We start from the raw sequence: 27352 nt of genomic DNA, 5'->3' as shown, positions 1-27352 counted from the left end.
GGGGGGGGGGGGGGGGGGGGGGGGGGGGGGGGGGGGGGGGGGGGGAGCCGGGAGCCGAGCCCTTGTCAGCTTTAAATGCCACGGTAATTAATGGAAATTAACCATGAGGGTCACTTGGGCTTTTTTTAAATGCATTTTTATTTATTTTTATTTAAAATCTTGTGTTTTCAATCACTTACCATTCCCTAAATCATCCATCCTTCCATGTCTCAGAATAAAGAAGAAAAAACCTACCCAGCATTGAAAAGGTCTGGTGGTGCGCACCCGTCTGTGCAATAGGCTTCTTCTGAGATCTCCTCTTTGGGACCGAGCTTGGGCATTACGATTTCACAACGTTTAGTTGTTATTCCTACTCCCCTCAGTTTTTCAGAAACTAAAGCCCATAGGCCTCTTCGTGACTTGCTCAGTTGTTGTTGAGTCGATTATTCGAAACCCCATTTGGCATCTTCAGTAGATAAGGCAAACTGAGGTTAAGTGACTTGCCCAGGGTCACACTGGTATTAAGTGTCACAGGTGGAATTTGAACTCGGATCCTCCTGATTCCAGGGAGGGCACTCTACTTCCCCACCCAGCTACCTGGATTTGCTCAATAGGCCACCACTAAAACTTTTCAGCATTGGAATTAGAACCCATTATCTTAAGGACACCAAATCCAGGGCTATCCAGTGAGCACATAGAGACTGGGGAAAAGACTGACAGATACCATCACTTTGGACTTGGGACCCAATTATAGGATGGTAGATTTAGAGCAGGAAAATAATCTTAGATGTCATCCGATTCAACCCCTTTATTTTACAGGTGTGGACACTTGGGCACAGAGAGATGACCCCAATTGCCTTGCAAAAAACAAATTAATTTTAAAAAAGGGGGCTGATTAGATAAAGCTTCTAAAGTTCCTTCCAACTATGCTCAGGACATTGACTTAAATAACAATTATCTAACCCTTGCCAAAGGCAAATGATGCTCATCCTCCAGAGATTATAAAAAGTAGAGCAGACATTTCATGTGCATAGTATAGTTCAGGTTCTGTTCTGTCTAAGCAAATGATCTGAAGACACTGAGTACCCCTGAGCAGAGTTATTTAGGTTTTTAATTTTTAATACTTTAATTTGCCTTTAACCTAATTTCTTTTTGGCCTAGCTGGACTCGGAGTAAATTATCATTTGTGGGATAAATGGGCTGTGGCCCAGTCCTGAGTCTTCTCTGGTAACCACCAAGATGCAGGGGACCTTGTCCTGGAGGGGATTTTCATGGTGGTGCACAACATTTGAGCCAAGAGGCAGCTTGTGTGATACACCACAACACCTTTTGTTTCCATGCTGGCATCCTAACTTTTCTCAGCAGAACACCCTCTACTGTGTGTGGCAGGTGGTAACACAGGCTAGTTGCACTGAATCCATGGTTTTTTAGTTTGTTTTTTTTACTAATGTAGCAACCTACATCGATGCTATGTGCTCCTGGACACCAGCGACTCCCCGGCTACAAATTTTTGTAGCGGCATAGAACAGCGCTTTCAGGGTAGCCTTACTTTCTAATGCAATTTTCTGTGATTCTTTGTGGATTTTTTTTTTTAAGATGAGTTTCCTTTGCTGACAACCAAGCGAGTGTTCTGGAAGGGTGTGCTGGAGGAACTGCTGTGGTTTATTAAGGTAAGGATGCCTGAAGTCCTCATCTAACTTCTCTAAAGAACAGTGTTATTACTTTTTTTGTTTCCCCTAGCATCATGATGTTAAACTCTACCTCACTGCTGGTACAGGCAGGAAGCCAGCGTAGTTATCTGCTTAGAAAATGGAAGCCCCAGAGGTGGGGGACTATGGGTGTGGAACATTACATATACTAGAAGACTGTTGGTTAGTTTTTCTGAGCTAGTTTTTTTTTTCCCTAAGAGCTGGCTCCCCAGATAAAGGGAGGGAGAGACATATCTGGGAAAGAAGGTGATATAAGAAAGATGTCAATATCTATTTTTTAAAAGAAAAAAGAAAAAAAAATCTTGTTAGTGAAAAAGTATCACTATTCACCAGAACTGAATTAAAAATGGCTCACAGGGAAGGGAAGGGAAGACAGTCAGATATAACTGGCTATGTGCCAAAACCCTTCTGACCTCTGCCTTTATGTTCCTCCTTTCAGTGTTTGTCATTTCTGGCCATCCTCCTCTACCCATAAGCTGGGAGATTCTCACTCCTGGAGGCTATGGATGCTCTATGAAAGGTCTAATATATCTTCCCAGATGTTGAACCATTAGACTAACCCAAAAGCCCATTATCAAAAAGATTCAATTTCCTAATCTTTATTGACTTGAAATCAGTAGCACTAAGCCAAAAGTCATGGGCAGCTAGGTGGAGCAGTGGATAGAATACGCCAGTCCTGGAGTTGGGAAGACCTGACCAGGCCTCAGACACTTAACTATCTGTGTGACCCTGGGCAAGTCACTTAACCCTGTTTGCCTTAGTTTCCTAAGGAAATGGCAAACTACTCCAGTATCTTTGCCAAGAAGACCTCAACCGGGGTCATGAAGAGTCGGAAGCTGAGGGAGGGAAAATTGATACTGCTCTCCTGTATCTATCTCCTCCTGCATCTTAAGGTTCTTACTTCTCCCCCTTAACTTTGAATGTCCTCAGTTCTCAAGAGTCTTTCTCTGCCTTGGCAATTTCATCTATTACGATGACTTTGGTTATCTCCTTCATGCAAATGTTTCTCTAATGTAGTTTTAATCTCTCCCCAGGCTCCATTCCTATATTTCCAATTGCCTGCTGGTACAACACTTGGATATTGTGTAAACATCTCAAAGTCATCTAGTCTAAAACAGAACTCCTCATTTCCCTGTCTGTCCCCAATCTGTTTTTCTTCCTGAGTATGTTTCTTTTGATGACATACCCAGTTTCTTTTCTTTTTTTCCTGTTTATTTATTTAATTTTTAATTTATAGAATAAAGATTGCCCATGAAACTACAAATCTGTTATGTACAACTGGCTATTGCTTTGAAATATATAATAATGTAAGTTCTTCCCTCCCTCCCATAGCTACCATTAGACATAAATATGTATACATCTATTTATTCTTCTCTATTCTATTCTTTCTCTGAACACAGAAAGCATCTTCTTTCATATGTCCCTTGTAGTTAACTTGGATATTTATAGTAGTCAAAATGCCTTGGGTTTTAAGAAGCTGTTCTTAAAACAATACTGCTGTGACTGTATACAACATTCTCTTGGTTCTGCTCATTCATTCTTCATTATTTCGTGCAAGTCTTATCTATTATATTGTGGAAGTCTTTTTCTAAGATCACTGAGCTCATCATTTCTTATAGCACAGAAGTATTCCAACACAATCATATACCACAACTTATTCAGCCATTCCCCAATTAACAGTTATCCCTACAATTTCCAGTTCTTTGCCACCACAGAGAGAGCTGCTATAAATATTTTAGAACTTATAGGTTTTTTCCTTTTCCCCTAATCATCTTTGGAAACAGACCTAGCAGTGGTATTGCTGTGCCAAAGGGAGTTTAATAACTCTTTGGGCATAATTCCAGATGCCTCTCCAAAATGGTTTCAAGGCCTGTGCAGTGACACCAGCCTCCTTTCTGTTTTTCACATAGGACATCTTGATTCTGGGCATATTCTGTAGCTCTTCCCCCATGCCTGAATTTCTCTCCCTCATCTCCACTCTCCCAGCTTCCTTGGTTTCCTTCAAGTCCCAGCCAAAACCTGCTTTAAGAAGCCTTCTCTGGGGGCAGCTAGGTGGCACACTGGATAGCGCATTGGCCCTGGAGTCAGGAGGACCTAAGTTCAAATCCGGCCTCCGATACATAACACTTAAATCACTTACTGTGTGACCTGACTCCTCCCTTTCTCTCCCTGCATCTAATCCATTCCCAAGTCCAGCTGATTCTGCATTGGCAGTATCTCTCACATTTAGCCCTTTCCATTCCCACTGCTAGCACATTAATTTAAGCCCTCATTAACTCTCGTTTGCATTATTAAAACAGCCTTCTGACTGGTCTCCCTTTTCCTCCAGACCCTCCTTCACATCGCTGCTAAAAATTTGCTCATTTCCTTGCTAAGAAATCTTCAATGGCTCCCTACTGCCCAACAATTAAAATACATCTTTGCTTGGCCTGTAAGGCCCTCCAGAATGTGGCTCAACCTAGTTTTCTGATTTAATGTGTACTGCTCCTCTGAACACAATCTACAGTCCAGCCAAATTGTTAATATTTATCCATTCCCTCACTTTATCTTGTTCTCCAGTCTCTGTCATTTGCACATGCTGTTCCTCAGGCCTGGAAGCCACAGCTGGTGAAATTCTTTTTAAGGTCCACCGCCTTCAGAAAGCCTCTCCTTTCCCTCAGCTGGAATCTTCCACTCTCATCTCTGAAATGCATTTAATTGTATTCTGATTGTGTAACTTCTTTTATAGCAGGGACCATGATCTTTCATCACTGAATTTCCAGGACCTAGCAGTACTGGTTACACAATAGATGCTTAATAAGCCTTGGATCGCTTGAAAGAAAAGATGAGAGAAATGGGAACTTTCAAAACAAGAAACTTTTATGAACTTGGAAGATAGGAAAAATGCATTGAAAGTGATAGTGCTTAGAAAAACTGATTGAGTCCAGTTTAGAAAAGGCAAGGAGGTAAAAGAAGAATTGAGTTTAAGGGAGAAGGGTTAATCTTTTTAAGCTGAAGGTTTGAGGGAGGAGGGGCAAGAAATGGATATTTGATTTTTTTTCTTCTCTTTGGTTTCCCCTTATGTGGCACTTTTCACTCAGTACACATTATCTTATCTGGAAAATGGGAATAATAGTATCACCTTGACCTACCTTGCAAGGTGGTCTTATAAAGTACTCTCTAAATATGTGAGTCATTATTTCATTTGATCCTTATACCAGCCTTGTGAGGGTGGGTACAGTGCAATGCAGGTTTCATCCGTATTATCCCCATTTTACAGATAATGAAGCTTTAAATTAAGTGACTTGTCCAAAGTGATGCAATGAGTGAACCTGCATCAAGCACATGTCTTAAGTGTGGTTCCACTGCACCGTCCTGTCTCTCTCGGAAGCTGGAGTTATAGAAGTGTATCTCACTGCTTTCACAGAGTTTCACAAAATGCTTTCACATTCCCAAGGATGGGCAACACCATCTTGCCAGGCCCTTGAGTTTTCTGAGAGGTGAGTAGAATGACCGAACTTCTTTCCCTACTTCTCCTAGGGTTCCACAAATGCTAAGGAGCTCTCTGCCAAAGGAGTAAAAATCTGGGATGCCAATGGATCTCGAAACTTTTTGGACAAGCAGGGGTTCCCTACCAGAGAGGAAGGAGATTTGGGACCTGTGTATGGCTTCCAGTGGAGACATTTTGGGGCAGAATACAAAGAGATGAACACAGGTGAGGAGATGTGAGCCATGAGTCAGGTTTTCACATGTGTTGCCAAGAGTGTAGGCGTACTCTTTTATTTCAGACAAGAGTGTGGGGAAATAAGAAATGTATACTGGGGGAACAAAAAAATAAATACACTCAGTGTCTAGCCACGTGAGGTCTCCTGGAGAAATATCTCCGTTCAGGGTTGTGTGAAGAAATACCTGGGAGGCAAGCAATGGCTTCCAAAACTAAACCCCAGAGCATCTTCCTCAGGGGGTTTCTTTATAGGGGATCCTAGATTAGAGTTGGAAGGGACCTCAAAGGTAATCTAACCCCCTTGAGGAAACTAAGGCCTGAGGAGGTTAAATTAATTGCCTAGGATCACACTGAGCATCAAGAGGTGGCATTTGAACCCAAGACTAACAGGCCCATTCCACAGACTCCAAATAGCTACACCTTTTTAAGCTCCAGGACCTTCATTTATTTATGGTTCTTGCCTTTGTTTCAAAGCTTTGCACACATCCCCACTCCATGAACCTGCCACCAAGTCCTATTTCCCAGTACCAGCAAATGCTTTGTAGAGCTGAAATTACTGACCTTCCCTTGGTCCACCTTTCCCATCTTTGCTAGTCTTCCAGGGAGCTCTCCCCATTTGCCTGTGTTTATCTCTTTACAGATATATAATAACCTAAGTGCTTTACACATATAGAAATACAACAGAATTTGTTTTGTATGATTATACCTAGCAGTAATAGTAGGCTTTTGTTTTTCTTGCCTTCTCAATGGGTTGGGGAAGGGCACAGAGAGAATTTGGAACTGAAAATAAAATTGAATTTAAAAATTAAAAACTGACATAATTTCTGCCAACAATAAGCACTTGTCATCCGAGGCTCTCATAAATTCCTGGGATTTGACCTGTCTGATCCTAACCACTGCTACCACCTGATCTACTTGGCCTTCTGTGTCTTTTAGGACATAGTTTCCTTAATTTATCTCTAACTATCCTTTTTTGGAAAAAGTTTTTACAAATTCAGAGCCAAGCAGCAGCTGTTGGCAAGCACCATGTATCAAGCATCTTGACTTAAGAGTCAAGAAGACCTCGGTCCAGGAAAGGACTTTCCAACAAAGAGAACTTTCGAGCACTCTGAAGAGGCTATTTCATGATTTCTGCATTTTTAAGTGGAAGGTTAAGGTCTATTCATTGCAGCTCTAAGATTCTACTAAGAGTCTTGTTCTGTTGCTTATAAATATTTCTGGAATTTCTTTTCCTTTCAGATTATTCCGGACAAGGAGTGGATCAACTGCAAAAAGTCATTGACACCATCAAAACCAATCCTGATGACAGAAGGATCATTATGTGTGCTTGGAATCCTAAAGGTAGCTATCCCCTAAAATAAATCATGATCGTAAACGGGCCACCAGTGCTTGCTGGTTTTTCAAACACATCGGAATCTTTGCAGGTTTTTCTGAAATCCGCCTGCTCATTGTTCTGTAAGAAATGATGAGCAGGCGGATTTCAGAAAAACCTGCAAAGACTTACACGAACTGATGCGGAGTGAAGTGAGCAGAACCAGGAGATCCCTGTCTGGTAAGATCCACGTTGCGTGATGACTAACTTTGATAGACTTAGCTTTTCTCTGCAATGATGTAAGACAATTCCAAAAGAGTCACGATGGAAAATGAATGCTACCTGTCCATATCCAGAGAAAAACTATGGAGTCTGAATGCAGATCCATGCTTGCTTCTTTCTTTCTCATGTTTTTTCCCTTTTGTTCTGATTCGTTCACGGCGTGACTAATGTGGAAATATGTTTAATATGTTTGAACATGTATAACCTACATCAGATTGCTTGCCATCTTGCCATAGGAGGGAGGAAGGGAGAAAAATATTTGGAACTCAAAATCTTATAAAAGTGAATGTTGAAAACTATCTTTACATGTAATTGGAAAAAATAAAATAGTATGATGTGAGGAAAAATATAATTGGGATGTTTAAGCATTTAAGAAGTTTAAAAGAGTAAGGGCTTTCTTTGAACCTCTGACTGACCAGTGACCTGTGCAAAAACATTTAGTAGTTCTGTTTTGGAAAGGCACATTAACAGAAGAAAAAAAAATTCAGAAATATTTAGAAACAACAGGATGAGGACAGAGAATACAGAAGATTGTAGAATTTAGAGCTGAAAGGAATCAACCTTAGTTGTTGCTGGGCAGCTAGTATATAGAATGCTGGCCCTGATATCAGGAGGACCTGAGTTCAAATCAGACTTCAGGCTATGTGACCCTAGGCAAGTTACTTAACTCTCTTTGCCTCAGTTTCCTCATCCATAAAATAAGCTGGAGGAGGAAATGGCAAACCACTCCAGTATCAACTCAACAAATTATGTGCCAGGCACGAGGGGTACAAAGAGAAAAATAAAAGTCCCTGGCCATAAAGAGTTTTATGATCTACTAGGGTTAGTACAATAACTAAATATCTTTCTCTTACTGTCACTGCAACATCTAGGTGAATAGAGTTCCAGACTTGGAGTCAGGAAGACCAGAGTTCAATTCCAGCCTCAGACACTTAGAAGTCTGGGCAAGCGTCTGCCTGACTTTGCACTTTGCAAATCTTAAAATACTATATAAATGCCAGCTATTATTATTATCATCATGACAGGTCATTTTGAGGCCAGGTCAGATGAGGAGTATAGTATGCAGCTGGTGTGTCATGTTATATTTCATATTTTTAGAGCTATGCTGATATCCTCTTACTGTCTCCCTTTTTTCACATTCCTGGTCTCAGATCTTCCTCTGATGGCATTGCCTCCATGCCACGCTCTCTGTCAGTTCTATGTATTGAATGATGAGCTTTCTTGTCAGCTATACCAGCGATCTGGAGATATGGGCCTTGGGGTGCCGTTCAACATCGCCAGCTACTCCCTGCTAACCTACATGATTGCTCATGTCACAGGCCTGAAGGTAGAAAACTCCCTCTCTTCTTAAGTTAAGCACCAAATGAACCACATTCTTCAGTTAGAATTTTTAAGAAGTGAGAATTGTTTCATTCTTTACCTTCCAATAAAATTGGGGAAAATTGTATGGAAAAAATACAAGGAAAGCTTTTGATGAGAGGCAGTATAAGGGAGGGGACAGAATCCTATATTAGAGTCAGGAAGACCAGGGTTTAAATCCTGTCTCAGGCACTTATGTCACTTAACTTTCATCTGCCTCAGTTTCCTCCTCTTTCAAATGAAATGTGAATTGCATATGTAGGGGATTTGCAACTCAAAACTTAAAAAAATATAGAGGGCCATAAGGTAATATAAAGTAGGATTTAAAAAAAATATAGAGGACTAACAAAAGTCGATCATAAAATTAGGAGTCAAATATGGTTCTTGCTCAGTAAATATTAATTGATTAAAACGAGCATGGTAAGTTTAAGACTTATTATTGTTCTGGGAAAAGTGGATTTTGTACTCTCTAATGTGTTTTCATTGATCTGAGTTTAAACTAACACTACTGCTTTGTTTCTTCTCACTGTATTTTAGCCAGGTGATTTTGTACACACTCTGGGAGATGCTCATATATACTTGAATCATATTGAGCCACTGAAAATCCAGGTAAGACATTTTTCTGAGTGTGTGTGTAGTGTTGTTGTTCAGTTATGCCCAACTCTAAATTTGTCCATGAGGTTTTCACAGCAAAGATAGTAGAGTGGTTTACCATTTCCTTCCAATGGATAAAGGCAAAGAGGGTTAAATGACTTGCCCAGGGTCACACGGCTAGGAAGTGTTTGTTTAAGACTGGATTTGAACTCAGGTCTGACTCCAGGGACACAGTACTCTATCTATATGCCAATGATATTTTTCTTATACCAGTATTGCGTGCTAATAGTAAGCCTATGAATGCCCACCATGAGACTTTATATCACTCTCTGGGTTACTTGTTTATTCTTCCAAACATGTAGTATTCTATGATTTGCATCAATAGGGGAATGCCACAGTGAAGACATCAGTCCTTGCAATAATGAATAGTTTGGCATCGTGGAAAGCAGCCCCACCTTTTCCCAACCAGCATGGTTTTTTAATCCAATTCTGAGCCTAGCTACATCTGTAGCTCCTATCAAAACTATATACACATTGGTAGTCTGCTTATCAGATTTAGTCCATTCACTAGTACTAGCATAACAAATTGCCCAGTAATTCTATAATTTCTAAAATACAGACCCTAGAAGCATTGTTTTAATAAATTGTATTTAAATTCAGATCCTCTCAACTCTAGGTCTAACTGCCGCTGTGTAGAGATTGAGTTTTTGCTATATATATGCCCCCTATGGTGCCTATTTGATGGTTTCCCATATTGAGCCACTGAAAATTCTGGTGAGCTATTTTCTGTAGGTGTGCAGTGATAATCTGACTTCTTCCTTTTAACTTTACTTTTAGCTTCAGCGAGAACCAAGACCTTTCCCTAAGCTCAAAATTCTTCGAGAAGTTAAAACCATTGATGATTTCAAGGCTGAGGACTTCCTGATTGAAGACTACAACCCTCACCCAGCTATTAAAATGGAGATGGCTGTCTAAAGCCGCCTTGATGCCCAGCTGAAAACAAGTTCCATCTTTTCCAGGATAAGAAGACATGGAAAAGGGTTAGGAGTAGGGAAAATCTAATTCACCCTGTGACATAAACACAGGTCCTAACAGATCAGATTATTATCTTATATGCATAATCTATGGAATGGTTATAAACAAAATATTTGTCTTATATAATTACTAAAATAAAGCAGTTCTTGCATTACAGGTCTTTTCTTATTCTCTAAAGCAGTACAGCTGTGTACTCTTGAATTCTCTAGTGAATACACATGAATTCTCTAGCCATTAGTGAGAGATCTCACTGTATTATATTAGATGCTTTATGGAGCTAAAGCTCGAAGCACTGTGACAGGTGAGGACTAAAATGTCACTAGTTGACTCTCCCATTTAAAAATTGACTAGAATGTAAATATTTTGTCACGAACAAAGATGGGAAATACAATACCATGAATGTAATTCATGGCAGTCACTTGTAACATATTTTGGGGAGAGGGTTATACTTCCTGAAATGCGCTTATATCCCCTTTTACAAAGAGTTTTGCTATTGGTTGACTTTGCTTGTTACAGAAACTGAATTGGAAGGAACGCTGTGGCTCAAATTCCACTGGCTTTAGGAAAATAATCCCTTCTACAATAATCTTTTTTGGATTTGAGGTTTCCTTTTTTTTTTCTCCTCGGGGAATGGATGGCACGGGAAAGTTTCAAAGAGATGGAGTTATGAAAGCTGCTGGTTTCAGTAACGCCTTTGTGCCAGCCCTTGTCATAAGGTCTGTTCCTATGGTGTACGTACCCAAGGCATGGCTCAGGAGAGGAGGGTTGTGATGGGAGCTTTCCTGAATGGGCAGAGGAGGGATTCCATGTGGCGGGGGACCCTTGCCTGCAAATATCCTGCTTTATCCGGATTGTGTTTATCTTCTCAAAACAATGGGTCATGAAGGTACTTGTGTTCCCCTGAAGTAACACAGCCTGGACTCCAATAGTCTAGTTCTTGGGGTATGCTTGAGACTAGTCTTTTCTTGGGAATAGACAGCCAGTAAGGAGCATTTGGGAATACGGAAGCTGATGCCCTACGCTCACTTTCTTTGATAATTCTCAGCCGTCTCAAGTTGCCTGCACAGGCTGATCCCTGTCCTCTTCCCTCAAAGTACAGAAGCACCTTGAGGGCAAGGTTAATCTTTGTCTTTGTAGTCTCAGCATCTCAAGTCACACCCAGGGCCTCACCCAGCACTCAGGCCTGGCAGTACATTCTCTTCACAGGACCGAGCCATCGCCACTTCTATTCTCTTTCATCTACTGAGGGTGTGTGTGTACTGTACTGGACAGCAAGTCAGGACCCTAGGTTCTTGGTTTTGCCTCCCCCTAAGTAGTTATCCAACTTTGGACCAGTCACTTCACTACTCTGCCTTGATTTCCTCATTTGTAAAATGAGGGCATTAGATTGGACCTATAGGACTTCTTGTACCTCTAAAATTTTCTAATTCTGAATCATTTCATTACCCTTAAACACACCTCCACCATTATTTGTATAGTTAGTGTTACAGAAATATTTATATTTGATTGATGTATATATATTTAGATTTATATTTGTAGAGTTAGTGTATATTTATGGACTACTGAATAAATGTCATAAGATTTACTTGACCTTTTATCCATACAAGACGTTTTAAAACATGTTGGCATTTTTCTTAGCATAAAATTCAAGCAATCAATATTGGAACACAATTGTGGAAATTTCCCATCATTTCCCAAGCTTCCTTGTTATGGTTTAATTAGGGAATTGTAATGAATCTTTCCATTTAGACCTGGCTGATTTACCCATTCAGATAGAGATGTCACTTAGGAGATAGTGTCACTTTCTTTTAAGTCCCATGGCACACAGTCAATTCTTGGGAAGATACATGTTAAAAGAAGGAAAGGGGACTAGCTTTCCCTCACTTGCGTTTTCTAATAAACAGTAGAGACCAGGAGGAGCTGCTCAAAAACGCCTCTGAAATCTCAGTGTTCTTGTCTTGCCCTTGCTTCTATATCAAATACCATACCAGGAATATATTTCAGGGCTTGTCTTTTTTTTGTTTTCTTTGATACATTTGTAGAAACAGCAAAGAATAGCAGAAATGTTCTGACAAAATAACATTTCTTAAAATACTGTTTAACATTTAAGTGCCAATACTACATGGAAACATTAGCATACGTGATAATCTACTTCCTCTTTAAGAAAATAATCAAAGAATATGGCTCAGATCACTGAGAATGATACCTGAGACATTTATCTGAATGGTTAAATCTTGGTGGTGATTTGGAGAATTGCTATTTTGATATATCAAATCAGACAAGCTTCCCTCCCCTCTCCCTCATTAAAAATTCATCTGTACTAGGGGGAAAAGCCATAGTTAGGCTAAAAACTTAATTTTGCTGAGTAGCCATGAGCTTCTGCCAAACTTCACCCTCTGGAAACTGGTGCTTCTTTACAGACTCTTCCTTCATTTCTGTGGAATAGCCGGCATCCTTAATAATAATAAAAAAAAAATACATTAATTAAGAAGTGATATCTCAGCCTTCTTTGCCCAGTGTGATACTGGCTACTCTCAGAAACAGAGTTGCTTTGACCTCTTTTTAATGAAAACCCAACTGTAAGGCAATTCAGCTGTTTTAATGATCAGACCCCAGATGCTTTAAATCGAATTTATTTGTCAACTTCCAAGACTTTAAACAAGGCTGTATATCATGAGAACAAACGGATAAACTTGGGAAAACTTCCTACTCTTCGTGGACCTTACAGTTATGCCTACAAAGGCAATTACTTAATTGAATGACAACAATAGCTAATGTTTAGTTACAAATATTATCTCATTTGATCCTCACAACAACTGTTTGAAGTAGATGCTATCGTTATCCTTGCTGTATAGATGAGTAAGTGGGCAGCTAGGTGGTACAGTGGATAGAGGGCCGGGCCTGGAGTCAGGAAAACTCAACTTCCTGAATTCAGATCTGGCCTCAGACACTTACTAGCTGTGTGACCCTGAGCAAGTCACTTCACCCTGTTTGCCTCAGTTTCCTCATCTGTACAATGAGCTGGAGAAAGAAATGACAAACCACTCCAGCATCTCTGCCAAGAAAACCCCAAATGGGGTCACAAAATCAGACACAACTAAAACGATTGAACAATAACACATGAGTAAACTGAGGTTGATAGTTTAGGTGATGAGAAAATATGTATGGCACTTTGCAAACCTTAAAGTGCTATATAAACGTGAGTTATTATTATGATTATTATTTGAATCAAGTCACACAACTGGTAAGTATCTGAGGCAGGATTTTAACTCATCTCGCTGCCTCTCAAGTTCAGGGCTCTTAAGCACTGTACCACCTAGATACCTCCCTGCAATGAACATAGATGGGCAAGAGAACAGTGGCATAAACTTCTGAGCTTTTCCTCTTCCAAGTATGAAATTCTTGGGAAGCTGAAATCATCAGTCCTTTAAAAGCTTTCTGACTGATGACTATGCTATTCACCTCCAACTACTAAAACGGAAATGACCTCTAAAGTGCTTTCATGAGAAGCCTGTTTCAAGGAAGTCCTGAAGCCATGGTAATCATTTCTGTTTGGTAAAGCTGCAGCTCACTACTAAGTCTCAGTCCTGAAGATTTTAATAATGATATAGCTAGCATCTATGTAGCACTGGCTTGCAAAGTACCTTAACAAGTATCTCATTTGATCCTCACAAAAACCCTAGGAGGTAGGTGCTATTATTATCCCCATTTTATAGAAGAAACAGGCATAGGTTGAGTGACTTGCCCAGGGTCATACTGTAGTGACTAAGGGAACATTTGAACTCAGGTATCCCTGATTCCAAGCCCTGTTCTATGTCCATTGTACCATCTAGCAGCCTACTGTAAACATATACGCGCAAGAGAAACCTTACAAAAGACAGCATCTGATTTCTATATTCTGACCCCTAGAAATTATGTTTTTGATACATTTATGAATAAAGAACAATTCAGTCTCTTGGTTATAGAGGTTGAAGATACCTTGGGGGGTGGAGTCCTGATGTTTTAGTTTTACTATTTTTTAAGGAATTGAGCAAGCCAGCAAAATAATAAAGCTGAGTACATGCCTGGAAACTGGGTCAAGTGGGACTACTTAAAATTTTACCTGTCACCTGAGGGATGAAATGAAAAATCCTTTATCCAATCTGAATTACCTATCTATTTATCTACAAGTCTCCTAATTGGCTCTTTTTCAGTTTTAACTCGGGTTACAAGCCACTTAATTCATATAATTCCACACAGGAAAAGTAGCATGGTGTAATAGACAAAAGAGCTGGTTCCTTGATATAGGAAAATCTGGATTCAAGTGTTGCCTCTGATACATTCTGGCTGTGACTGGAGCCAGTCACTTAACTTCCTGGTGTCTGCGGCAAGTCAATAAAAAGACAACTTACCCAACAGTTATAGATCTGCATTAGTGAAGACATACCCCATACCAGTGAAATTATAGGTTGCTCATCCCCCACTCTCCCACCTCAAGCAACTATACATGTAATGGGGTTTTGGTGCACGCACAGGTCACCTATGTAGGAGATACAAGGAACCTGCTTTTGAGAGAGGACATTCTACACTTCCCCACCACATGGGTGGGAACAGACTCTACTGGTTGCATCTTTCAAACTACTAGACTCAGTCTCTTTCCAGCAGCATCCAAGGGGTTGAAGGTCCTGTTCACCTACAGCACAAGTTCCACGAACTGAGCTGGGTGGGATGAAGGGCTGTATTCTCTCCCTCTCCCTTTTAGGCCCTTCGGCCCCAAGAATCTGGCTTGGGGTTCGGTTGTTTCATTTATCCTCTTTTAGGCACAGGTGGTGGAGTCTCCTCTGGTGGCCAGAGAGCTTGAGCCATAATGACCATGGAGGCAGGATTCCAGGCCAAATGTTGCTGCCTGCCTATCATGGGAGCCTGGGTACTTGGGACTCAAGTCCAAGTCAGGTTTTGGACTTTGAACTTGGTGGGCTTGTGCTACATAGGAAATGAGGTAAATTCCATCCCCAGAGACTGCAGTGGTATAGTGGTGGATTACGCTATTCCCCCCACCCCAACGTTTGCAGGGGAGATATTTGTATATTTGTCTTTATTATACCTTTGAAGTAAATATTCTTCAGTTAAAGCTAATATGACTTAAGTGATTAAATGGAACTGGGATGCAGTGGACTCCCAACAGTTGAGAGAACACAACTGGTGGGGGCTTGAGCTACTGGCAGAGATGAGACACCCTCAAGCCCAGAGAACCCTGGAGGATGGGTGAGGTCTTAACGTCCAGGTCTTCAGGTAATGGGGGCTAGGGTAGGTACTGTTAAATATGTAAGACAGAGTTAAGAGAATCCATTTAGACCACTAGTGATATCTTAAAAACACTTTAACTGTCCTCAGCCTACCTTAGGAGGCATGTAAGAGGCTTTTTTGATTACTACAGGATACTTGAAGTGTTCGTGCAGATGATCTACATATTCACACATCCTAGGAGAAAAAGGTAAATTGGGATATTAGTGCATAAATTAGGTAAAGCCAATGCTGTTAATTTCCTAAGAGGAAAGAACAACATGCCACACTACTCAGAATGATGTTTGATGTTCTTTGAAAATGCTTTTAGATTTTTTTCAAAGTATGGTCCAACAAGGAGCATTGGGTACTGTGTGTGCTTCCCAGGAGGCAAAGGACCTGGATTAGAATTTCCTGAGGACCACTGGAGGTTCCCTTCTGGTCCATTGGTAGTTTTGGGGGTGGGGGAGTCTTTCTATACTAGCCTGAGACAGCACCCTCAAGCAGCAGGATGTCAATACATATGGGAGCTTATCCCTTCCCCACCTTCAGTTCCTGGAAGGAGTTAGAGTGAGACGGATTGAGGCCTAGTGGAAGACAAATAATTTAGGAAATTTAATGATAGTAATGTTTCAGTGTTTCAAGTAGTAGTCTTGTTTCAAACCCACTTAATCAACTATTAGTTGCCCTAACCACCAACAGCAGTGCTTAGGTCACCACTATTAATGGGTAACCAGCTCGAGCACAGCATATTTCTCAAAGGGACCTTGAAATTCCACAGAAAGGACCTCTAGATTACAATAAACCCCTTTGAAAAGCAAACTGTCCATGAAAGGTAGTTTGTTAGAATGGAAAGAGCTCCAATTTGAAGTTCTGGCTCTGTCACTTAGACACCTTAATTTCTCTGGACCTTAGTTTGAACATCTGTGAAACGAGTATTCAAAGGTCCCTTAGAACTCTGAGTTCTAGGATTCTATAAGCATTAATAATAATTAGCATTTAAGAGCCTTTTAAGGCTCACGAAGTACTTCAGATATCATCTCATTACTTTCTCACAATAACCCCACTGCTATTATTAACCTGATAAGGAAACTGAGGCTTAAAGGTTCGATGAGTTGCCCAGGGTCACATAGCTAGTGAGTGTTTAAAGCAGGATTTGAATTCATTTTCCTAACTCAAGTCCAACACTCTATGTACTAACTACACTATCTTGCTCTCCCCTTTACTACCTATGCAAACTTGAGTAAGTCATTTAACCTCTTTACTTCCTCAACTGTAAAATGAGGGGTATGGCCTATGTGGCCTTTGAGGTTCCTATAAGTTCTAGGCATATGATCTATGACGTTGCATACCTCCAACACAAATGGGGAGAGCTCCATTCATTGATGAATCCATACTCTCATTCTCCCTGGCTAAATAGAGACCTGTCTCTAGGGAAGAATTAGATTTATTCAGTTTGGCCCTAAAGGAACTAATAGGTAGAAGTTACAGGAGATCAATTTTGGTTCAATATAAAAAAGCCAAGCTTGTGCAGCAGCTGACAATGACAAGGTTTATCAGTTAGCAATGCTGGGTACATGGCTTCTGATTGTCTGGCCTGGCACTTCAAAACTTTGAGAAATGTGAGGTCTCCATTGTATGTAGGCTTTTAAGAGGATACTTAACCAACCTTCTGTAGAGCATGTTTTAGAGAAGATTCCAGTTACACAAAGGGATGGGATCAGTTTAGTTCTTAAGTTCTTAAGTCCTTTAACTCTAAGATTCAATAATTTAGACAGCCTACACGGTATAGTAGAAAGAGCACTAGGTCTTGGGAATCAGGAGACCATGCTAAAATCTTGGTTCTGGTGCTTAGCATAGGCAAGTTCATTTACTGTGTCTAATCTTCAGTTTCCTCATCTATAAAATGAAGATAATATTTGCACTACCTACCTCACAGTGATGTGAGGAAAGCACTCTGTAAACCTTAAAAAATATGAATGCTGTCGCTACTGATTTTGTGAGGAATGAGAACCAATGTAGCCTTTAATTTAAGACCAACAACCATGCATAGGCAGGATCAGTTCAAGAGCCTCAGGACTAGCAGCAACTCTCAGATCACAAGTCCTGATTTCAGCACGGTCCCTGAAAACATCATCAAAGGTAACAACTGTTGGGTGACTCAAGCGGCACCCGATTCTATAGGTACTGCAGCTTCCACCTCCTTGGTAACCATTGCTACTGAAGACTCAGGAAAAAATTTCTCCAAACCAAAGTCCTTCCACTGTTAAATGGTTCAACATCAGAAATGGATATGATTTTATCAGTGGAAAGGTTGTTGGATGCACACAGTGGACCACTGAGCTCTTCTATTGGACTTGTAGGAGAAATCTCCTATGTGTGTGATCTTTCTCTGTTAGAATATGAGCTCCTAGACAGTAGCTATTTGTCTTGTTTTTCTCTCTGTATCCCCAGCACTTTGCACACAATAAACACTAAACTCTTTTTTTGTTCGTTCCTTCCTTCATTCATTCATAACTAGACATGGATTAAGAGTTAAACACTGTCACCACAGCTGAATCTAAAAAATCTGGAGAAGAAAACGTGCTTACCTGGTTGGAGATACTAGGTAAGTAGAAATCAGTATTAACTAAGATTATTTAAGGTCCCTTCCAGAATTAAATTTCTATGATTCTCAAGAGTACATTACTGAACTCTGATAGACTTAGCTCTTCTCAGCAATGCAAGGATCTAAGACAACTCTAAAAGTCTCATGCTGGAAAATGCTATCCACATCCAGAAAAAGAACTTTGGAGTCTGAATGCAGATCAAAGCATCCTATTTGCTCTCCTTTTCTTTTGTGGTTTTGTTTTGTTTATTCTTGTGGTTCCCCCCATTAGTTCTAATTCTTCTTTAGATCATGACTAATGTGAAAATATATTTAATACGAATGTATAAGTAGATCCTATATCAAATTGCATGCCATCTTGGGGAGGGGGGAAGAAAATTTATAAACGTAAAATCTTATGGAAGTGAATGCTGAAAACTAAAAATAAAAAAATTAATTAAATTTTTAAAAGAGTACATTACTTACCTGTTTTCAAGGCTTCCAGATATTGAAATATAATCAAATATTATTAAATGCTGTACCAACTCACAAAGGCCAACTCCTCCAGCATGGGGGCAAACAGGAACTGAAAGGAAATCAGATAAATCCCAATTTAATGTGAAGAGTATCAAATCAGATAAAGTGAAAGAGGTAAATCCCAATAAAATGTTAAAAGTATGGAAGTTAGAAGATGAACTTGCAATTTTTGATCGGGTGTGGATGTTAGTATTAATACTCATTAGTATTTGGGAAAAAGAAACCCCAGGACTAACGAGACAGATACTTCCGATTAAAGGTTGTGTGGCACCAAAAATCAAAATAGAAAAATACACTCACTTTCATCCTTTGGGGATCTGTAATTTTACTGAGTGGTCCTTTCCCCATTGCAGATGACAATGCCTATAATTTAACAGATGGACTTCCAAAGCTTCCGTGGCCAATAAATTCATCACTTATGGTCAAACTAGTCTTCATACAGCAGACACAGGGGCAGCTAGGTGGCACACTAGATAGAGCACTGACCCTGGACTCAGGAGTACCCAAGTTCAAATCTGGCCTCAGACGCATATTTCCTAACTGGGCAAGTCATTTAACCCTAACTGCCTCACTCAAAACAAACAAAAAAAAACCCAGCAGATATGTACATCATAGGGCCAGCACTCACATATGAATTAAAAATAGGGATAGTGGAAGGAATCACAAGGTTAACTATTAACTTTTTCTACTCGGGAGTAAAAATGATTGGTTGATTTTCAACTTCTCCCAAACCCTTACTTTGAAATTTTTTGGCCATCAGTAACACAGAGAGATTTTCATTGACACTTCCCAGTCTGCAGCTGTCAATCTGGAGAAACTGTAGGGCGTCAGCCTGTAGCAGCTGTTTAAATATCACTCTATTGTGGCACTGGAGATAGAATTAAAAATAAAAGCCAACAAAAAGTCAGCCTTTGCCTTAACCTTCAAAATCTTTGTAAATGGCAACAAGGCAATTTGGAGTTAGAAGATCATTATTCCAGACACCCTGCTCCTTTGTGAGACCTGGACTGGATTTTTCTTTGGTGATCACTTGGCTGAAGGTGCTGGTGGGGGCTGTGCTCCACCTTACAAAAATTTTCTCAGCCAGTGAATAGGCTGGCACTGTCAGAGAGACACACCAATCCTCCTTTCATTAAGAAATACCTACGTATCATGGATATTGGCAGGTCAGAGATAAAGTAAAGCATCAAAATGAATTATGACGAAAGAAAGCCCTGAGCTACAGACAGCACAGGATCCACAAGTGACCTGGATAAGGCATTATTAAGTTGCCTTTTGTGGGGGAGGGCAGGGAATCTGCTCCCTTAGTCAAGATTCATCTTCCTGGCCCTGGCCTCGCTCTGAACTTCCATGACTTCCTTCTTAGTCGGCTCTTTTTGGCAGATTTTGGCAGGCAGATATATTTAATTTATAAGCCCAGAAAAAGAACATAAATTTACAATATTGGTTTAATTCAGAAGCTGGCTTCCTTAAAATGATAAAATGCAAATTTATCAGCTTGCAGCAACAGCTCAAAATCATTGGTTTTTTTTTTTTTTTTTGGTAGGGATTAGATGTGTAGGAAAAGAAAAATATACACTTAGTCATCTGAATTGTGGTGATATACACATTTCTGACATTTTACTTCAGTCAATAAACATTTATTCATCACCGGCTCTATGCCAGGTGCTAAATCAACCTCCATAGTGGTTCCAAAATGATTTAATTTCTAAATGTTATAGAAATTTCTAAAAATTTCTAAAACATGACAACCCCTTCAGAGGATATTACAGCAGGACGCCATCAACAGATGGTCAAGAACTGTTGGCAGGGATGCAGTGCTGAGCACTTACCTGTTCTCCTGTTGCAACACCAATTCCTAATGGGGCTAAGGCCTAAAAAAAAAGACACGTAAAATGAGGTGTAATTTTCCTAAGTTTCTAAACTGTAATTTTGAATGTTTAAAAATATTTATAGCTGAAGGGAACATTTTTGTTTGAATACTATAAACTGAATGCAGTTAAAGAATGTTAAGGGAAATACTAATAAATCCATCAAAAAATATTTAGTAAGTGTCTACCATGTGCCAGGCACTGTGCTAAGTACGGGTGATACATGGAGGCAAAAGACAGTCGTCCTCTTACAATCTAATGGGGGGGGGAGGACAAACAAATATGCTTGTGCATATTGTGCATATATGAACATGAAGCAACAATGTATACAGGCAGAGGCATACCTGTCGTTAGCAACATTAACAACAGTCCCCCTCATGCCCGAAGCCAGGCTACCCAAGGCTATGCTGGACTCTAACCGGAATAGTGCTAACCTGGGCAGGTCTGGCTCCCAGAGGCTCAGCAACCTGTTTGTCCCACCAATCTCACCAACTAGTTCATTCCCTACTTCATTTTCTCTTCCTGCTCCCGGGTCACAGGGCATGACCTGAAGACAATACAATCAGTGCAGCTCTGCCTCATTACTGAATACCTCACTTCAACCTGGCCTTTGTTGGTACCTGTCAATGCTTTTACTCATCTTTCATTGTCTCTCTAACACAATATAATGTTTACTCAAAACTTTCTTCCCTTAGAACCTTAAATCCTTCCCCCATCTGCAGTCAGCAAATGATAACTTCCTGCTCTATGGACAAAAGTGAGGTTAACAGAACTTTTCTCAGGTACCTTCTCTTGATCTTCACATCTCACCGTTCCAACAACTTTCCTTTCTTTTGAGGCTTATACATATACTCTGGATTCCAGTCCTTCCCACCTTCTTTGGAACCTTATCTCTACAATTTTGGGACTCTTCAGTCTTGCCCTATCTATTCATGGGCTCCTTCACTTTGGCCTTCAAACATATCAATTTTCCTTACCTTAAAAAAAAAATCCCAGTCATGTTACATGTTACCCCTTCTGTCATTCTTGTTCAATTGTATCTGACTCTTTCATGACCCCGTTTGGGATTTTCTTGGTAGAGATACTGGAGAGCTTTACCATTCCTTTTCCAGCTCATTTTACAGATAATCACTTAAATGCCTCCATTTCCTTAAGTGACTTGCCCAGAGTCACGCTGCTAGTAAGTGTCTAAGGCTGGATTTGAACTGGTCTTCCTGACTCCAGGCCCAGCACTCTATCCAATGTGCCACCTAACTCTGCCTGTTACCCCTTCTGACAATTCTCCAACTTCTTTATCCTTTCACTCATCAGCTCTCCTGGGTTCAATTATTAGTTCTCTGTAGATGATTCATTATATATTATACATAATCTCCCCAGCCATAGTCCTGTATTACCAACTGACATTTTGGATATTTCCAACTAGATGTCTCATAGACACCTCAAACTCAATATGTTCAAAGCACATATCATTACCCAACCATAATACCCACCCTTCTCTACTACACTTTCCTATTTCTGTCGAAGGCACCACCATTCTTCCAGCCTTCCTGGTTTGTAACTTTGGCATTACTCTTCAATTTCCCTCAACCCAACGTATTTGATTAATTGCCATTTCTAATTGTACACATCTCTTATATCCAATCCTTTATCTCTACTGACAGGGAATCATCACCTTAATTCAGGGCCTCATTGTCTCTTGCCCTTACTAGTGTTCTGGCATCTTATTTGGCTTCTTTGGCTCAAGTCATTCCTCACTCAGTCCACCTTCCACAGCTTCCAAAAAATTATCTTCCTTATGTATAGATCTGATTATGTTGTATTCCCCTAAAATGTAACTACCTCAGTTTTTAAAGCACTGGTCCCAACCTACCTTTCTAGCCTCATTATACATTTCTCTTCTTCCTAAACTCTATGGTCTAGCTAAACTAGCTGCTTCTCTGTGTTTCACACCTGGCATCCCATCTCCTGACTCTGCCCTTGTACTGGCCTAGCATATATTCCTGTTTTTCACTTCTGCCTCGCAGAATCTCTCTTTCACTAGAATCTCTTCAAGACTCAATTCGACATAAAGCTTTTCCTGATCCACTCAATGCTTAGTGCCCATTCTCCCCAACTATCTTGTATTTATTTAGTATTTATTCTGTATATAACAATAGGTTCAATGGCCTCTCCCACATAGATGATGGATACTATTATTATATTTTTTATATAAAACATTTCTTTATTAGTCATTTTGTACAAGACTTGAAAAAAAAGGAAAGAAAGTAAAGAATAGCATGTTTCAGTCTGTATTCAAACAATCAGTTCTTTCTCTGGAGGCAGACAGTATGCTTCAACCCTCTGGGACTGTCTTGGATCATTCCATCGCTGAGAATAGCTAAGTTATTCACAGTTCTTTATCAAACAATATTGTTGTTACTATGTACAATGCTCTCCTGGTTCTGTTCACTTTACTACACATAAACAAATATAAGTCTTTCAGGTTTTTCTGAAATAATTCTCCTTGCCATTTCTTAGAGCGCAATAATATTCCATTACAATCATATACCACCATTCCAACTGACGGGCATCCCTTCAATTTCCAATTCTTACCCACCACAAAAAGAGCTGCTGTAAATATTTATTTATTTATCATTGAGGCAATCGGGGTTAAGTGACTTGCCCAGGCTCACACAGCTAGTGTCAAGTGTCTGAGGCTGGATTTGAACTCTGACTCCAGGGCTGGTGCTCTATCTATTGCCCCACCCCGCTGCCCCTACTGTAAATACTTTTGTAAAGGGAGTAGAATCTTGAAAGATTGGCAGTTTAACTGTCATTCTGGAGAGAATTTTAACTGTGATGGCTGCAAAGACACTTTGAAAGGACAAGGAGGAAAAAAAAAAATCTAAATGAACTTTCCTGAGAGTTTTAAGTCTTATGTTGCAGAAAAATTACAAGGAGAATTAGTGAAGAAAATACTGACAGTCTGAGGGCACAGAATAGCAGATCTTTGTTTTCAGAAGCGAAAAGTCAGCAGTTATTAGTAATGACTAAAGGTGACTCTGGCTGTGATCTTTTCATAGCTGATGTATTAGAAATAATTATGTCTTCTGTTGTTTGTTCCACTGTTAGCAAATTATGTAACCAAAAACCTTGACCTTTATTTAAACCTAAGAGATTAGGGGGGTTAATATATAGAGAGGAACAAAAGCTTATGAGAAAAGGTTTCTCCAGTTTATTTAATAAATAATGTTTAATAAACTATGTTGGGGGCTCAGAATTATTTGACTGAGAGAGATGTTGCACTTTTAGCAATTAGTTAACAAGTATCTGGACATATCCCCTTAATTACCTTATAACCCTGGAATCAGAATGAACAAAGAATATATAGCAGTTAAAGAGTGGGGTGACCACTCTACCTAGTCCACATATGGGGTAGTCAACCCGGAAACCTTGTGACATACACTTATAATTGTACAAATTATGTCCAAGAGAATGAAAGCTCACTGAGATCAGAGACTGTTTCATATCTTGTCTTCAAATCCCTAGCACCTAACACACAATAGTTAAGTGATAGATGCTTAATAAATTCTTGTTTTTCTTGATTGTCTCTAATAATCTCATGCATGCAAGTTTTGCTAAACCAGTTAGATCATAAGATTTTTGAGAGTTATCATCCTGTAAACATAACTCAGTGCTGGGCACTTAGTAATACTTAACTAAATTACAGAATAGAAAGATATTCTTAGATTGCTTAGTCTTTTCTTTAGGACTCCATTTGGGGTTTTCTTGGCAAAGACACTAAAATGGTTTGCCATTTCCTTCTCCAGCTCATTTTACAGATGAAGAAACTGGGGCAAACAATGTTAAGTGACTTGCCCAGGGTCATACATTTAGTCAAGTATCTAAGGCTAGAACCGAACTCAGGAAGGTAAGTATTCCTGACTCCAGGCCCAGTACTCTATCCACTGTGCCACCTGGCTGTCCCTATTCCTAAATTGGGGCACCTCAAATACTTCTCAGTCCCATTATGATATTCCACATTTTCTCATGCCTGGGTGAATAAAATAAACCACAGTTAGCATTTCCATAATTATACAGTATAAGATTTGTTGTCGTTAATCTCTGGAAAAATTTTAGTCATTTCTTAAAAAATGTCATAGAGGGGCAGCTAGGTGGCGCTATGTATAGAGCACCAGCCTCACTGAAGTCAGGAGGACCTGAGTTCAAATTCGACCTCAGACCAAACACTTGACACTTACTAGCTGTGTGAGCCTGGGCAAGTCACTTAACCCCAACTGCCTTAAAAAAAAATAATAAGTCATAGAATCCTAAGTTTTAGAGCTAGAAGGGGCCTCAGAGGTCCTTGAATCCAATTCCTTCATTTTATAGATAAGGAAACTGAGGCTAGAGAGGTTAAGTGACTTGCCCAGCATTACAAAGCTACTAAGTATCTGAGGGGAGGATGTGAACTCAAAGAAAGCTATGAAACAGAGGCTTAAGAGAATAAAAGGATGTGAATTCTTCAAACCTAGTCATTGACACAAGTTACTTCTTTTAATTCTTCATCAGGAAAAGTAAAAAAACAAAAGAATTTCGATATCTGTAATGAACACCTCTTGAAGAAGAAAGAGACACAACTCTCCTACCTTAGAGATGGTGGCATGTCCAAGAATATCATCAGGGGAAGTTGGCTCCTCAATCCACAGTGGCTTAAATTCGGCCAACTTTAACATCCACTCCACTGCTTCTGGCACATCCCATCGCTGGTTGGCATCCACCATCTAAAGGGAATGAGAAATCCCATTCATCATTCTACATTTGTCCAGGTGTTTAGAATCTAAACTTTGAAACACACACAGCTACATGCTAACTGTATTCCTAAGCTGAGACACAAAAGGAAAGGAGGGCTGATGGTTCAGAACCTGCTGAACATGACTGAACTGACTGCCTAAGGAGAGTCTCCAAATGAATGATGGGAAGCATTACTTATCTATGGAGCACAACATGCAGGTATAATAAGAGAAGCTAAGAGACTAAGAGCTTTCTCAGTCAGTTTTTGCCATGTCTTTTAGAAGAGATGTGAACTGGATATCTAAATGATGTGTGATCTTTGGAAGAGCTCAGGACACTTCCCATATGAGGTCTTTAGCCAGACCTGGTGTTCTGGCCAATTTCTTTTATTTTTGGTGAGGCAATCAGGGTTAAGTGACTTGCCCAGGGTCACATAGTTACTAAGTGTCAAGTGTCTGAGGCTAGATTTGAACTCAGGTCCTCCTGACTCCAGGGCTGGTGTTCTATCCACTGCACCACTTACCTGCCCCTCTGGTTAATTTCTAATTTGAACATTGCCTTTAAAAGTCCCTATTCCATTTGCAGTTAACATGCTATAGACACCATCTTTTGCTGTACTGAACTCTTCTATAGAGCTGATATTTAGCAGTTCATGAAATTTTAGTGTTTATAATTCTCAGAATAACATAAAAATTATTTGGGATCCTGTATGATAATGAGGCCAGAAAGACATATGCAGGGCATCCCAAAAGTCTTAACGCAGTTCTAAGCTTCACTAATTATTAAATATTATAAATTATTGTATATTGTATTATATGTTATAAATTTAACATACGGTGATAATATAGGGTGATGGTATTTTCTTATCTCATACTCTTACTGATATAGTCACAAAGTGGATACAAAGCTGGCTTTGAAGTCAAGAGGAACTGGTTGTGCCTTGGGATGCCTACTCATATTTCTTATCGTGGGCAAGTCATTTAATTTTCTCAATATCTCTGGCAGCTCTCTAAAACTATAGGTTACAGATGAGTTACTGACTAGACTGGTGGAGGAAATTTCCATTCTGAAAGTTCTCCACACCAATAAAATCACACATATGGACCCCAAATATATATAAAAACACCAGTACCAAACAGCCAATCTGAACCATGTAGCTGGCCTTTAAAATATTGTGGGGAAAAAAATCTCAGTGACTTCATCCATTTTCTAAAAAACATTCCATAGATATGCTATATAATCAAAGCATACAAGGGAAAAACCCTTGTCATCTCAGCCAGCGTCCTTTAATATTCTTTGCTTGACACTGGCTCATTGTTACACACCAACCAGGAAGCTGGTAGTTTCAAATGTTAGGAAGGTGGAATTGAGCCATCTGGGTCGAGTGGCCAGATATTCATCAGGACGACTGGAGATGGCCCAGGATGCAGTAGGAGACCTTGGCTTTTTTTAAGCTAAGGTCTTTAACAGGTCTCAGTTTGACTGAGGCAGTGCTAACTAGTATTAAGATGGAGTGAGACAAAGAATTAGAGACTTTAGTATTATATTTTACTTGCATCCTTATATAATATATAAGCCTATAAATTCTCTTTACAGATTCTACATATAGATTTATATACTCTTATTATTTGTTTATCTATCTACTGCCAGTCTCACACCTCCAATTTCTTTGAAACTGCTTATTAACCTTACCTTAAAACCCCAATTCACAATACTGGTTGTTCTTCAGGTAAGTGAATATATCTTTCTTCAAAGCTGTATGTTTAAAATACATGTATATTTAAGAAGCTATTTACCATAATCTTTTCAGGCCCAATCATGTCTCTTATAATTCTGCATCTACGAATATCATCTTCAAGATCAGCACCAACTTTTACTTTAAACCTAAAAGACACATTTGGTTTTGAGGTTCAGATCTGTCCACAAAACATGACAAAAATCAGGAGAATTTTCTATAGAAATGATCACACATCTACCAATAATTCACAGATATCAGTTTCTCAATACCCTCCAGTTCTTTTCCAAGAGCATTTAAATGAGTCACTTAGTGTTGACAAGACTATTGTAAAGTATGTCCCAACTGTAGCAGGAGCTACAAATTACTGGCTGGTCCAAGGAGACACTAGATAAATAGAATCTTTAGTTCTACCATCATTTATTTACTGCACTGACAAAGGAAATAAAATTGTCGGTAACTCACAGACTAGATAGACTGGAAGGGATGTTATTTCAGCCATATGATTTAAACTGTAACCTAAACTAACAAGTCATATTGATATAATACTTTTAAGTTTATAAAGCACTCTATCTGACTTTTAAGGGCTTACAAATAAGTGAAGTCTACAAGTT

The 27352-nt window shown here is 39.6% G+C and overlaps 2 protein-coding genes across 3 annotated transcripts in view; one reads left to right on the top strand and one right to left on the bottom strand.

Moving 5' to 3' along the window:
- Positions 1-10127, top strand: part of LOC114053748 (thymidylate synthase-like) — a 10656-nt gene extending 529 nt beyond the window's left edge. Inside the window, exons 2-7 of the mRNA XM_027876888.1 lie at positions 1576-1649; positions 5208-5382; positions 6631-6732; positions 8137-8312; positions 8882-8953; positions 9776-10127. Of these exons, the coding sequence (XP_027732689.1) occupies positions 1576-1649; positions 5208-5382; positions 6631-6732; positions 8137-8312; positions 8882-8953; positions 9776-9913 (737 nt within the window). The 3' untranslated portion in view covers positions 9914-10127. The remainder of the gene's footprint in view (positions 1-1575; positions 1650-5207; positions 5383-6630; positions 6733-8136; positions 8313-8881; positions 8954-9775) is intronic.
- Positions 10128-11525: 1398 nt separating this feature from the next.
- LOC114054081 (mitochondrial enolase superfamily member 1) overlaps positions 11526-27352 on the bottom strand; it is a 44811-nt gene continuing 28984 nt past the window's right edge. For both annotated transcript variants that reach the window (XM_027877183.1, XM_027877184.1), the window contains 7 exons: positions 26800-26887; positions 24859-24993; positions 20192-20233; positions 19098-19227; positions 18309-18408; positions 15352-15433; positions 11526-12427 (listed from right to left, as the gene is read on the bottom strand). In XM_027877183.1, the coding sequence (XP_027732984.1) occupies positions 12326-12427; positions 15352-15433; positions 18309-18408; positions 19098-19227; positions 20192-20233; positions 24859-24993; positions 26800-26887 (679 nt within the window). In that variant the 3' untranslated portion in view covers positions 11526-12325. The remainder of the gene's footprint in view (positions 12428-15351; positions 15434-18308; positions 18409-19097; positions 19228-20191; positions 20234-24858; positions 24994-26799; positions 26888-27352) is intronic.

Source organism: Vombatus ursinus, unplaced genomic scaffold (assembly GCF_900497805.2).
Source record: "Vombatus ursinus unplaced genomic scaffold, bare-nosed wombat genome assembly UNPS02014812.1, whole genome shotgun sequence".
NCBI classification, from domain to species: domain Eukaryota; kingdom Metazoa; phylum Chordata; class Mammalia; order Diprotodontia; family Vombatidae; genus Vombatus; species Vombatus ursinus.
The sequence above is the reverse complement of the archived record's forward strand: the minus strand, read 5'-3'. Positions and strand labels throughout refer to the sequence as shown.